General features: G+C 44.6%; 1 protein-coding gene across 1 annotated transcript; it reads left to right on the plus strand.

Annotated features, from left to right (window-relative positions):
- Nucleotides 1-2,470: 2,470 nt before the first annotated feature.
- Nucleotides 2,471-14,720, plus strand: LOC134210472 (glutamate receptor ionotropic, kainate glr-3; the record flags this gene model as incomplete). The annotated part of the gene is made up of 5 exons (XM_062686520.1): nucleotides 2,471-2,510; nucleotides 9,381-9,651; nucleotides 9,720-10,239; nucleotides 13,428-13,695; nucleotides 13,888-14,720. Coding segments are annotated over 5 exons (1,932 nt in total), but the record flags the coding sequence as incomplete, so codon positions are not given.
- Nucleotides 14,721-15,551: the final 831 nt, after the last annotated feature.

Here is a 15,551-nt window from a genome sequence, read left to right on the forward strand (position 1 = left end):
GTTCGATCATTTAGTAGTTTGTCAATAGCACATTCCAGAAGCTGAATATCAAAATATGTTGTATGGTGGACTTCTAGTGCGAAGGTTTTTCTACAACTCTGCCTAATGGTTCGTTGTTTGAATTCCACTAGTAACGGAGTTATAGCTATAGTTTCAGTAACTTAGACTAAATGATAACAAAATTCCAATTATTTAGTAATTGTTACTGCAACTAGCGCTCTAACTCCGTTATTAGTTGAATTCTAATAACGAACTATTAGGCAAAGTTGTAGAAAAACCTTCGCACTAGAAGTCCACCATACAACATATTTTGATATTCAGCTTCTGGAATGTGCTATTGACAAACTACTAAATGATAGAACGCAAATTACTGAATGATCGTTAACATCCTTGGTTCGGAATATGAAGTCTAATTGTACACACTTCTTTCTACTATTATAATAAAATTTATTATTAGATTTCGAATGTATTTTTTCATAAAATTTTCAATTTCAGTTATGCCGCAATGTTTACATAAGAACAAACACTGTGTATTATGCTCGAATGATCAGCTTTTTGTTTATGCTCGATGGAAAAAATGGGGTAAAATAACGACCAGAGCAGAGAATTAACTATGTTTAAGACGAGGTACAAAATCACGAATTTACGCGCGTTGTAACGTCACGCAGCAAATTGGATCCCAGAAAGCCATTTTCCTACACATATTCGGTGTTTATATATCTATTCGATCCGAAATTTTATAAGGATTCAGAATATGTAATAATATGCATATGTTTACTGATGTTTTCTGCAAGTTTGCTCCAAAAAATCATTTAAAAGTACGTCAAAACGTTGTAATGTCAATCCGGAATGTGTCATAGCCTTTCGGTACAACTTTGCTGTACGAAAAAGGCAAAACCATTTTTTCAATTCCTGATCATAATAACCGGTTTACAGTTAGTGTTTGAGTGATAAAACGGCCCACTTTTCTGTACTAATAAAATTGGTGTTTTAATGACCATTATGCAACTCAAATTAGTTGCTTTGAATCCATTACACCCAGGTTTTTTTTTACACGGTTGGAATTCTTTAATTTCTCGGTTAACCCGAACTTTCACAGCTTTTTAAATACCACCTGAATTTTCTTTGATTTTTTGTGAATTTTTTCGTGGGGTTAACTCATTGTTTCATTGACGTTGAAGGTCTTAAACGACTAAAACCAAACCGTGTAAAAAAAAACCTGGGTGTATAACACTCTTTTGGCTGCTATAATGAAAAAAACCGTATAAAAAACAACTTTTAATCGAAAATTGTTTTTTCGCGATTTTTTCGCAATCTATCGACCTGTTTCAAATATGGTACATGCTCCTTGGCACGGCAAATGCTGGGTAAAGCGTACCATTGTTACTTCGCGTACCTGAAGGAATAAAAAAGACCCCATCTCGCGGTCTTTAGCCTCTTACCCAGCAACTCCTATCCCTACCTCCCCGCGGTGCTGGCCGGGATATGAGCAACCTTAGGGAAGATCGGGTAACCAACCCCGGTGGGAACTATGGTCGTATGCTGACAGGGAAGGGGGGTTTGCTCCCCTTCGGAGGTGCAAATCTTACTGAGCGTCTGTTCTCCATGTCAGGATCGGCTCACAACAGCGTCTGTTCTCCATGTTAGGGGCGGCTGATCATCGTTCGAGTGCCAGCGAGGGACTCTAAGTGAAACTGTGCACCATGGTCCACCGGAAATAAGGAGGAGTGGTCCTTCGGAAATTTAGGGGGTTTGGTGTCAGGCTCTGAAAGCCAGCCTTTAAAAAACATAGGCAACGAACAATCAGCAAGATAGTACGCACCGGAACCATCGGCGAAGACCACGGCGACGAAAAGGGACTAGCGATTGGAAACTCGGTTCGTGGAACTGCAAATCTCTCAACTTCATCGGGAGCACACGCATACTCGCCGATGTGCTCAAGGACCGTGGATTCGGCATCGTAGCGCTGCAGGAGGTTTGTTGGAAGGGATCAATGGTGCGAACGTTTAGAGGTAATCATACCATCTACCAGAGCTGCGGCAACACACACGAGCTGGGAACAGCTTTCATAGTGATGGGCGATATGCAAAGGCGCGTGATCGGGTGGTGGCCGATCAATGAGAGAATGTGCAGGTTGAGGATCAAAGGCCGGTTCTTCAACTTCAGCATAATCAACGTCCATAGCCCACACTCCGGAAGCACTGATGATGATAAGGACGCATTCTACGCGCAGCTGGAACGTGAGTACGACAGCTGCCCAAGCCACGACGTCAAAATCATCATAGGAGATTTGAACGCTCAGGTTGGCCAAGAGGAGGAGTTTAGACCGACTATTGGAAAGTTCAGCGCTCACCAGCTGACGAACGAAAACAGCCTACGACTAATTGATTTCGCCGCCTCCAAGAATATGGCCATTCGTAGCACCTACTTCCAACACAGCCTCCCGTATCGGTACACCTGGAGATCACCACTGCAGACAGAATCACAAATCGACCACGTTCTGATTGATGGACGGCACTTCTCCGACATTATCGACGTCAGGACATATCGTGGCGCTAACATCGACTCGGACCACTATCTGGTCATGGTTAAACTGCGCCCAAAACTATCCGTCATCAACAATGTTCGGTACCGACGACCGCCGCGGTACGACCTAGAGCGACTGAAGCAACCTGATGTCGCCACTGCATACGCGCAGCATCTCGAGGCAGCGTTGCCGGAAGAGGGTGAGCTCGATGGGGCCCTCTTGAGGACTGCTGGAGTACAGTTAAAGCAGCCATTAACGACGCAGCGGAGAACAACGTCGGGTATATGGGTCGAAGTCGACGGAACGATTGGTTCGACGAAGAGTGCAGACAGATTCTGGAGGAGAAGGACGCAGCGCGGGCGGTCGCGCTGCAGCAAGGTACCCGGCAGAACGTGGAACGTTATAGACGGAAGCGGAGACAGCAGACCCGCCTTCTTCAGGAGAAGAAACGCCGCCTGGAAGAAGCGGAGTGCGAGGAGATGGAACAGCTGTGCCGTTCTCAAGATACACGCAAGTTCTATCAGAAGCTCAACGCATCCTGCAAAGGCTTCGTGCCGCGAGCCGAAATGTGCCGGGATAAGGATGGGAGCATCTTGACGGACGAACGTGTGGTGATCGAAAGGTGGAAGCAGCACTACGAGGAACATCTGAATGGCGCTGAGAGTACAGGCAGTGAAAGTCAAGGCAGCGGAGGAGATGACTACGTCAGTTCAGCGGACGATGGAAGCCAACCAGCCCCCACCTTGAGGGAAGTTAAGGATGCCATTCAACAGCTAAAGACCAATAAAGCAGCTGGTAAGGATGGTATCGGAGCTGAGCTCATCAAGATGGGCCCGGAAAAGCTGGCCACTTGCCTGCACATACTGATAGTCAGAATCTGGGAAACCGAACAGCTACCGGAGGAGTGGAAGGAAGGGGTTATATGCCCCATCTACAAGAAAGGCGACAAACTGGAGTGTGAGAACTTTCGAGCGATCACCATCCTTAATGCCGCCTACAAAGTGATATCCCAGATCATCTTCCGTCGTCTGTCACCATTAGTGAACGAGTTCGTGGGAAGTTATCAAGCCGGCTTCGTTGACGGCCGCTCGACAACGGACCAGATCTTTACTGTACGGCAAATCCTTCAAAAATGCCGTGAATACCAGGTCCCAACGCACCATCTGTTCGTTGATTTCAAGGCGGCATACGACAGTATAGACCGCGTAGAGCTATGGAAAATTATGGACGACAACAGCTTCCCTGGGAAGCTTACCAGACTGATCAAAGCAACGGTGGATGGTGTGCAAAACTGTGTGAAGATTTCGGGAGAACACTCCAGTTCGTTCGAATCGCGCCGGGGACTAAGACAAGGTGATGGACTTTCGTGCCTGTTGTTCAACATTGCGCTAGAAGGTGTCATGCGGAGAGCCGGGTGTAACAGCCGGGGTACGATTTTCAACAGACCCAGTCAATTTATTTGCTTCGCGGATGACATGGACATTGTCGGCCGAACATTTGCAAAGGTGGCAGAACTGTACACCCGCCTGAAACGTGAAGCAACAAAAGTTGGACTGGTGGTGAATGCGTCAAAGACAAAGTACATGCTTGTGGGCGGAACCGAGCGCGACAGGGCCCGCCTGGGAAGCAGTGTTACGATAGACGGGGATACCTTCGAGGTGGTCGAGGAATTCGTTTATCTCGGATCCTTGCTAACGGCTGACAACAACGTTAGTCGTGAAATACGAAGGCGCATCATCTGTGGAAGTCGGGCCCACTACGGGCTCCAGAGGAAAATGCGGTCGAAAAAGATTCGCCACCGCACCAAATGTGTCATGTACAAGACGTCGGGGGCAGCAGGGACTATGTCCAAGGGCTTGACGACCCCTCCCCAGGCCATCTGCGAGTTGTGGCGCCTGCCTAGGATGTGGTGGGGTTTGACAGTGGGCCCTGTTAAACCTCTATAAAAAGCTGCATGTATCCGCAAGTAGGCTCCGCCAAAGCGACCGTGTGCCGCTCAAAGCGCGCAAGCCCAAGTCCTGGTGTTGGGTGGGACGCTAAACAGCCCTGACACGACGGCCCTCCGACGAGACAGGAGGTTTGCGCAGGCCCAATAAGCCGCCTTTAAAAACAACTATTACGAACGACATAGAAGATAATACGACTCGATACAATCGGCAACGACCTAGGCGACGAATAAAGGATCACGATTGGAAGCTTGGAACATGGAACTGCAAGTCGCTAGGCTTCGCAGGTTGCGATAGGATAATCTACGATGAATGCCCGCAACTTCGATGTCGTAGCGCTGCAGGAAATCTGCTGGACAGGACAGAAAGTGTGGAAAAGCGGGCATCGAGCGGCTACCTTCTACCAAAGCTGTGGCACCACCAACGAGCTGGGAACCGGCTTCATAGTGCTGGGAAAGATGCGCCAACGCGTGATTGGGTGGCAGCCAATCAACGCAAGGATGTGCAAGCTGAGGATAAAAGGCCGTTTCTTCAATTATAGCATCATCAACGTGCACTGCCCACACGAAGGAGATCCGACGACGAGAAAGAAGCGTTCTATGCGCAGCTGGAGCAGACATACGATGAATGCCCTCTGCGGGACGTCAAAATCGTCAACGGTGACATGAATGCTCAGGTAGGAAGGGAGGAAATGTATAGACCGGTCATCGGAGCACACCGTATCGAATGACAACGGCCAACGATGCATAAACTTCGCAGCCTCCCGCGGAATGGTAGTCCGAAGCACTTTCTTCCCCCGTAAGAATATCCACAAGGCCACATGGAAATCACCTAATCAAGTAACGGAAAACCAAATCGACCACGTTCTAATCGACGGTAAATTCTTCTCCGACATCACGAACGTACGCACTTACCGCAGTGCGAATATTGAATCCGACCACTACCTCGTCGCAGTATGTCTGCGCTCAAAACTCTCGACGGTGATCAACACGCGTCGAAGTCGTCCGCCGCGGCTTAACATTGGGCGGCTACAAGACGGTAGACTAGCCCAAGACTACGCGCAGCAGCTGGAAGTGGCACTCCCAACGGAAGAGCAGCTAGGCGCAGCATCTCTTGAAGACGGCTGGAGAGATATTCGATCCGCCATTGGAAGCACCGCAACCGCTGCACTAGGCACGGTGGCTCCGGATCAGAGAAACGACTGGTATGACGGCAAATGTGAGCAGTTAGTTGAGGAGAAGAATGCAGCATGGGCGAGATTGCTGCAACACCGCACGAGGGCGAACGAGGCACGATACAAACGGGCGCGGAACAGACAAAACTCGATTTTCCGGAGGAAAAGCGCCAGCAGGAAGATCGAGACCGTGAAGAGACGGAGGAACTGTACCGCGCTAATAACGCACGAAAGTTCTATGAGAAGTTGAACCGTTCACGTAAGGGCCACGTGCCACAGCCCGATATGTGTAAGGACATTAACGGGAACCTTCTTACGAACGAGCGTGAGGTGATCCAAAGGTGGCGGCAGCACTACGAAGAGCACCTGAATGGCGATATGGCAGACAACGGTGGCGGTATGGTAATGAACCTAGGAGCACGCGCGCAGGACATGCGACTTCCGGCTCCGAATCTCCAGGAAATCCAGGAGGAGATCGGCCGGCTGAAAAAAACAAAGCCCCTGGAGTTGACCAACTACCAGGAGAGCTGTTTAAACACGGTGGTGAAGTACTGGCCAGAGCGCTGCACTGGGTGATTACCAAGGTTTGGGAGGATGAGGTTCTGCCGCAGGAGTGGATGGCAGGTGTCGTGTGTCCTATCTACAAAAGGGCGATAAGCTGGATTGTAGCAACTACCGCGCAATCACATTGCTGAACGCCGCCTACAAGGTACTCTCCCAAATTTTATGCCGTCGACTAACACCAATTGCAAGAGAGTTCGTGGGGCAGTACCAGGCGGGATTTATGGGTGAACGCTCTACCACAGACCAGGTGTTCGCCATACGTCAGGTATTGCAGAAATGCCGCGAATACAACGTGCCCACACATCATCTATTTATCGACTTCAAAGCCGCATATGATACAATCGATCGGGACCAGCTATGGCAGCTAATGCACGAAAACGGATTTCCGGATAAACTGATACGGTTGATCAAGGCGACGATGGATCGGGTGATGTGCGTAGTTCGAGTTTCAGGGGCATTCTCGAGTCCCTTCGAAACCCGTAGAGGGTTACGGCAAGGTGATGGTCTTTCGTGTCTGCTATTCAACATCGCTTTGGAGGGAGTAATACGAAGGGCAGGGATAGACACGAGTGGTACGATTTTCACGAAGTCCGTCCAGTTATTTGGTTTCGCCGACGACATTGATATCATGGCACGTAACTTTGAGAGGATGGAGGAAGCCTACATCAGACTGAAAAGCGAAGCTAAACGGATTGGACTAGTCATCAACACGTCGAAGACGAAGTACATGATAGGAAGAGGCTCAAGAGAGGTCAATGTGAGCCACCCACCACGAGTTTCTATCGGTGGTGACGAAATCGAGGTGGTTGAAGAATTCGTGTACTTGGGCTCACTGGTGACCGCCGATAACGATACCAGCAGAGAAATTCGGAGACGCATAGTGGCTGGAAATCGTACGTACTTTGGACTCCGCAAGACGCTCCGATCGAATAGAGTTCGCCGCCGTACCAAACTGACTATCTACAAAACGCTTATAAGACCGGTAGTTCTCTACGGACACGAGACCTGGACGATGCTCGTGGAGGACCAACGCGCACTGGGAGTTTTCGAAAGGAAAGTGTTGCGTACCATCTATGGTGGGTTGCAGATGGCGGACGGTACGTGGAGGAGGCGAATGAACCACGAGTTGCATCAGCTGTTGGGAGAACCATCCATCGTTCACACCGCGAAAATCGGAAGACTGCGGTGGGCCGGGCACGTAGCCAGAATGTCGGACAGTAATCCGGTGAAAATGGTTCTCGACAACGATCCGACGGGAACAAGAAGGCGAGGTGCACAGCGGGCAAGGTGGATCGATCAGGTGGAGGACGACTTGCGGACCCTCCGCAGACTGCGTGGTTGGCGAAGTGCAGCCATGAACCGAGCTGAATGGAGAAGTCTTTTATGTGCAGCACAGGCCACTCCGGCCTTAGTCTGATGATAAAATAAAAACAAGACGTTAATAAGACCGGTAGTCCTCTACGGACATGAAACATGGACAATGCTCGAGGAGGACTTGCAAGCACTCGGAGTATTCGAGAGACGGGTGCTTATGACCATCTTTGGCGGTGTGCAAGAAGACGGTGTGTGGCGGCGAAGAATGAACCATGAGCTCGCCCAAATCTACGGCGAACCCAGTATCCAGAAGGTAGCTAAAGCCGGAAGGGTACGATGGGCAGGACATGTTGCAAGAATGCCGGACAGCAACCCTGCAAAGATGGTGTTCGCTTCCGATCCGGCAGGTACGAGACGGCGTGGAGCGCAGCGAGCGAGATGGGCAGACCAGGTGCAGAACGACTTGGCGAGCGTGGGGCGTATCCGAGGATGGAGAGTAGGGTGGCTCAAAAAACACTTTTTCAAATTTTTTGATGGGCCGCCCTCTTATTCGGTTCTATTTGATGCCCTGATGCTCTGGACAAAATTTCAGCCAAATCGGTCAACGTTTGGGCAGTGCTAAAATCTTTGGAAGTTTATATGGAAAAATGTATGCAGAAACATCCAAAAACAGTGATTTGAAGTTGGACGGCACATTTTACGATCAAGAACCATGATACTCATTCAGCTCTTGTAAAATAAAATACAGAATGTTATGCTGAAAACCGCGAGAAGATTAGAATTTATTACGCAAAGATATTAGCATTTTACTGGAGTGTTGTAGGGGTGAATTTATTTCTTTTCAAAGGTAAAAGAAACGAAATTTGCTTAAACCCCACTGCAGAGAAATGCTAATAACTTAGCCGGGCAAACTCGAATCTTCTCGCGGTTTTCTGCATAACATTCTGTATTAAATTCTCCAAGATCTGAATGAGTATCATAGCTCTTCGTCGAAAGTTGTGTAGTACAGCTGCAATTTACTGTTTTTGGATGTTTCTGCATACATTTTTCCATGTAAACTTCCAACGAGCTTAGCACCGCCCAAACGTTGACCGATTTGGCTGAAATTTTGTCCAGAGCATCAGGGCATCAAATAGAACCGAATAAGAGGGCGGCCCATCAAAAAAATTGATCAAAGTTTTTCCCATACTAATTTGAGCCACCCTAATGGAGAGATGCGGCCTCGAACCGTGCATTGTGGCGTCAAATTGTTGATTCAGTGTTATCTGTTTAGATGTTAACTAAATAAATGAAATGAATGACATGCTCCTTGTGGTACAGAGAATATAATATGTACACAGCATAACTTCTCGATCATCCATAAAACAAAGCACAATATTCTTCCATGACTGCCTTTTATGCGAAAACCCACGATTCTTTCATTTGGTAGCCTGATATAGAAAAAGGCGCTTTGCTCTCAGTCTTATGACGATCATGACCTTTTGCAGTACTGCAGAGCGGATAAATTTTTCACACCTGAGAGCCTTGGAAAATAATCACGAAAGTTGTTATTTTGTTGCAAGACACAATAAAAAGCTAAACCTTTAAATAGAGTATGCAGACATTAAAAATGAATATCTCATTTGCATTTCGAATTGTTCTTTTCACAACATGCTACATGCAATGCAATGAAACTGATTCAGTTCGTTCGTCAACGTTTATCAATTTGCTCTCCTGTTCAGGATGATTCAACAATATCTACAATTATTTGTAATCGGTTCTTATTTACTAATGTTCGTTAGATCCACAGTGATTAATTCAACCAATCGTTTAAACTTCGATGACGAGAACGATCTCGTGGACCTCGAGCGACTTCTAGTAGACCTGGTGGCCAAAATGAAAGCTGGCCACTGTTATGTGTTCATCACGGACACTATCTATCAGAGGGTACTGACAGATCGACTCTTTCTGGAAATCCGAATAAACCCGCGTTACGTAGTCATAATACCAGATGATGAAGATACGCTCGACCCAAGTGCACGTGTTCGATGTATGCTCGAGGAAGTTCGGAAAATTGGCTGCGGAGCTTACGTAATGTTGCTCGCCAATGGCATTCAAATGGAACGACTACTACGGTTTGGGGATAGGTAAGAGACTATCGACTATCGATTCTAAGTAAGACTAGATTTGAATTTCGCTTTCGATTACACCGTAGAACAAGGATAATCAATACCCGCGCAAAGTTCATCATTCTTCACGATTATCGCCTGTTCGTGCCTGACCTGCATTTTCTTTGGAAACGAATAGTCAATGTCGTGTTCGTTCGAGAGCTGGTGATTGACAGGTCGAAAAGCATGGAAACTAGCCATCATTATGAATTAAGCACCGTCCCGTTTCCATTTCCTCTCAGGGGAGTGTTTATTTCACGACGACTTGATTTTTGGTATGATGGAAAATTTAGGAAAGGTCGAAAACTGTTCACAGATAAGACGAGCAACTTGGACGGACAATCGATGAAGGTTGTAGTGCTTGCTCATACGCCTGCAATATTCCGAACTACCCACAATGAAACGGATCAGCACCTGAAATACTACGGCTTGGAAATAGAGTTACTCAAAGCGGTTTCCGACGCAATGAAGTTCAAAATGAATTTTTATGAAACGGCAGATGCGGCCATTGCAATGTGGGGAACGGTAACGGATGGCGAGAATGCCACAGGACTACTTGGCGAAATGGTAAGAAATTTGAATCATGTCATATAACCTTTTAATGAAAAACCCATATTCATCCAACTAACGGTTGTGGTGTTTTTCTCGTGTATTGTAAAATGTACAAAGAAACCGCTTTAGCAAGTTCAATAGCACTTTAGGGAAGAGTTAAGAATTTATTTCATTTTCTACTATCTGGTCAGTCTTATTTTATGTACAGACAAAACACTGAAGAAGTTTGCAAGGAAAGAAAATACGTACCAGTTGATGTACATAAATTTGGTGTCAGCCCAACAAACATTCACTAGTTGAACAAACATCAGTGTGATGATTCTATTCAGCGCTGTGTTGAATTATGTCTGTACTATTTCTTATCACAACTTCTGTTCAAGCTTTGTTCACACAATTTTGGCGAAGTTATACAACTACATCATCTCATTTTGAAAAACAACTTTATTAACTGATTCGTTAAACCTTTAATAAGCATTTTACTAAGCCTCAATTCAGCTACATGTGAATTCTTCGAAAATAATAACGCATAGAAGGTAACATCAGTAAGATCTTCAATGAACGTATTTTAAGGAATTGCTATTTTCATATAATCATTTTAAAATTTTCCTAAATCGGGTCTCGAACTGCTGTCATTTGATCATCCGCCGGTAACGTTGTCATCCGCGCCATCCTTGATTTGTTAGATATGGCTCACTCAATGCATAACATAAATAATCTTATTGCTGAATATGAATCATAATTGGACTCTTATTCAATAAGTCGATCTGTCAAACTACAGTTTGTTAATAACTGTACAATTTTTTATTTCAACCATTGTTCAACCAGTCATAACCATCGCACACTAGGAAAAATACGTAAAAATAATGTCGATAAACGATAAAATAAAATCCGTCCCCAATGCTATTTATGAATTTATGAAAATAAAATCAATGTATATTCGGCCTTCCTCAGAATCTCTTGATAATCGGTTGCGATATGATTGTCAAATGCTAAGATAATTTCAATTATTTCGCCGCAATAAAGATCAACATCCATGCGATAATATTGGGATTCCACACATCAAAGATTCAATAATTTTCCGATGTTATTCAACGGCGTTATGTCCGGCTTTTAGTAAATTTAGTTCCGCATGAATGCATGATTTTTTTTATTGCTCCAGCAGTTTTGTTCGTTATAATCTCCGACAGTTTAATAAATCACGAAAATAAAAAGCATGTCTTGAAAATAAATCATTATTTTTCTATAAATCAAATTTCCCAGATCTAGAACCCAGATTTTCTCTCAAACTGAAAAAGCATGTTTTTTCCCACTGTGCGATAGATCAGATAAATTTGTAGTCCAATGGTTAAGAAGGATGTCTAATGCCTGCTTATTAATTTACTATTCAAACTCAATTCGACCACCATTTTTGAGCATCACATCATAGTCGAACAGAGAACTTTAAAAATCATTGGTTCAGTACATTGTTAAACTTCCCCAATGTGCTGAAATATGATAAAACGAAAACGTAAGTTCGACTCCAAATAAAGGTAGTAAACAAATAAATAGGCCATGTCGAATATTAGTTAGATTAAATGCTGAAATGAAATTTGTCTAGCAAATTATTCAGCATCCATTTTATTCAGCTACAAAGATCACAAATAAACAATAATTCAACCTAGATGCTTATTTGTAGCTTGTCGTTGTTTGTTGGGAGGCCATTAGGCCGAATGGTCATTAGGCCGAATGGTCATTAGGCCGAATGGCCATTAGGCCGAATTAGCAAAAAGTGAAAAATGAGAAGTTCTTCCTTCTCCCTTCTTGTATCTTCCTTCTTCTTCCTTCATTCTTCCTTCTTCTTTCTTTCTTCTTCCTTCTTTCTTCTTCCATCTTCCTTTGTCTTCTTCTTCCTTATTCCTTCTTTCTTCTTCCCTCTTCCTTCTACCTTCTTTCTTCTTCCTTAGTCATTCTTTCTTCTTCCTTTTTTCTTCTTCCTTCTTTCTTCTTCCCTCTTCCTTCTTCTTTCTTTTTTCCGTTTACTTCCTTCTTCTTTCTCCTTTCTCCCTTCTTCCTTTCTTCTTCTTTCTTCCTTCTTTCTTCACCCTTCTTCATCCTTCCTTCTTCCTTCTTTCTTCTTCATTCTTACTTTTTCCTCTCATTTCTTTTTTCTTCTTCCTTCTTCTATCTTCCTTCTTCCTTTTTCCTTTTTTCCTTTTTCCTTCTTCCTTGTTTCTTCTTTCTTCTTTCTTCTCCATTATTCATTCTTCCTTCTTCTTTCTTCCTTCTTCCTTTTTCATTCTTCCTTCTTCCTTCTTCCTTCTTCATTCCTCATTCTTCCTTTTTCCTTTTTCCTTCTTCCTTCTTCCTTCTTCCTTCTTCATTCTTCATTCTTCTTGCTTCCTTCTTCCTTCTTCCTACTTCCTTCTTCCTTCTTCCTACTTCCTTCTTTCTTCTTCATTTTTACTTCTTCCTCCCATTTCTTCTTTCTTCCTTTTTACTTCTTCCTCCCATTTCTTCTTTCTTCCTTTTTCCTTCTTCCTTCTTTCTTCTCCCTCCTCCCTTCTCCCTTTTTCTTATTCCTTCTTCCTTCTTCCTTATTCTTTCTCCTTTCTTTCTTCTTCCTTCTTCCTTCTTCCTTCTTCCTTCTTCCTTCTTCCTTCTTCCTTCTTCCAACTTCCTTCTTCCTTCTTCCTTCTTACTTCTTCCTTATTTCTTCTTTCTTCTTCCTTCTTCCTTTTTCTATTTTCCTTCTTTCTTCTTCCTTCTTCCTCCTTCCTTCTTCCTTCTTACTTCTTCCTCCCTTTTCCTTTTTTATTCTTCCTTCTTCCTCCTTTTTCTTTTCTTCTCCTTCCTCACTTCGCACTAGTCACTTCTCACTCCCCAGTTCTCTTTCGGCCTAATGGCCATTCGGCCTAATGACCGTTCGGTCTAATGACCATTCGCCCTAATGACCCAGCATCCATAAATTTATACATATAGTGGAAAAAGAAAATTAAGTGGAATCGCTTGACTTGACATTAGTCGACACAAGTCGTTATACACTGAAGACAGCCTTACTGTTGAGTTCGAAACACGTATCTGTAAACTTGCAATTAAGTATGTGGCAACACACTGAACAACACACGGTTGGTATTTTGGCTAATTACGAGAAAGACTGTATCACTACTAGGTGAATTAAATTGGTTTTTATGCTAGTGTTAGAATGATTATTTTGTTCGTTCCAGAATGAAGGACGCGCTGATTTTGCCTTGGCCGATCTGCACTACACGCAGTATCATTTAGAAATCATGGACCTGAGTATTCCTTACAACACCGAGTGTCTGACGTTTCTAACTCCGGAAGCCCTAACGGACAACTCTTGGACGACATTGATTCTGCCGTTCACCGGAGGTATGTGGGCCGGTGTCCTAGCGTCGCTGTTTTCCATTGGATCTGTTTTCTATGCCCTTTCGAGACTACTCATGTATGTGCGCCATGAGAAGTCCTACCAGAGTGATCAAGATATGATTGCAAAAAGACCCAGAAAACGCAAAAGAAGGGAACAATTTTGGATATTCTATGCCCTACTGGAGAAATGTAAGGGAAAGCTGAGCAACCTCAAATGCCTGAAGCTTAGGAAGACTATCGAGGATACAGAAAAGAATAAATTAAAAATGCTTAAAATGATTCATTTCAAACGACAAGCTCTTCCATGGAAGGATCCACTGCCACCACGTGACATATTTGATACTTTCTCCGGTTGTATCATTTATACGTACAGCATGCTGCTGCTAGTTTCGTTGCCTAGACTTCCAAAAGGTTGGCCATTGCGTCTTCTCACTGGTTGGTATTGGATCTATTGCATTTTGCTAGTAGTTGCATATCGAGCATCGTTGACTGCCATTTTAGCTAATCCTGTAGCTAGAGTTACTATCGACAAACTAAAGGACCTCGCCGAAAGTCCCATTCGGTGTGGGGCTTGGGGAGAACAGAACATACTATTCTTCCAAACTGCTTCAGACCAAGTATCGATGCAAATTGGAGAGAAGCTTGAACATACGCCAATAGTGGAAACTGCAGTAGAACGAGTGGTGCAAGGCCATTTCGCATATTACGACAACGTTTACACTTTGAAACAGCTTCGAGCAACACAGAAATCAACAAAAGCTCACGAAACATTGCATATCATGGAGGAATGTGCCGTCCATATGCCGATATCGATTGGGATGGAGAAGAACTCCCCGCTGAAACCAAAGGTGGACAAGTACGTGCGGGCGCTAGTGGAAGCTGGACTAACCAAAAAATGGCTCTCGGATGCCATAGAGGAATTCCAATCCAATGTAGAGTTACCTCCGCAAGAAGCTACAATGGATTTACACAAACTAACGGCTGCTTTCATAGCACTTGCAATCGGCTACGGGGTATCGTTGCTAGCTTTCAGCACAGAAAAACTGTACTGGCGTTGCGTGATTGAAAAGCATCCTGCCTATGATAAATATATCGTTGGATCGTACCGTGGACAAGTTGTAAGAGATTGAGGAGGAAGTGCAGAAATAATATAACTACCTATTTCATTTCGATTTAGAAAGAAACTTACAAATAATAAGAAAAAATATTTAAGCTCTTTTAGTGTAATGCCTTCAACTGTCATAGGACGAGTTTTGTACTTTCCATTTTATTCCACCACGTTTTGTAATGTTTGCTGATGCGTATTTTGACCTTAACTGTAAAACCGTCTTCTGTGTCTCGTGGAATTGAATGGAAAGTACAAAACAGTACAGTTACAAATTATTCCTAAGCACATGACAGAGTATAATCCCCCAATTCTCAGCATATTAGTTCTAGTTTATGGGGAAAGCATAAAACATGATGGCAGTAGACGTCACACGGCGGTGGTGCAAAGGGTCGACATGAAACATTTCCATCCTGAGCGTTGCCCGGCTATCGCTTTAACCTGTTGCCAGGTTAGATTTCGGTCGACTTCTTTTATTTTTTTATTGAGGCTTCGCTGCCATGAGCCTCTGGGTCTGCCTCTGTTGCGATGTCCCGCTGGGCTCCAGTCTAATGCTTGTTTACAGATTTCGTTTCCGCCCCTACGTAGAGTGTGGCCGACCCAGTCCCACTTCCGATCCCGAATTTCTGTTGCTGGTGACAACGACGATGGAGCTCGTTGTTTGAGGTTCAGTTGTGAGGCCACCAGGCCTGAATTATATACCGCCGGCATCTGTTAATGAACACCTGCAGCCGTTGAGTGTTCTCCACTTCGCTAGCGTATAACAGCACAGATTTCACGTTAGAGTTGAAAATTCGTATTTTGGTGCGTTCACTTATCTGCCTGTTTTTCCAGATATTTCTTAAACTGGCAAAGG

The sequence above is a fragment of the Armigeres subalbatus genome, chromosome 2, assembly GCF_024139115.2.
Source record: "Armigeres subalbatus isolate Guangzhou_Male chromosome 2, GZ_Asu_2, whole genome shotgun sequence".
Lineage (NCBI taxonomy): Eukaryota > Metazoa > Arthropoda > Insecta > Diptera > Culicidae > Armigeres > Armigeres subalbatus.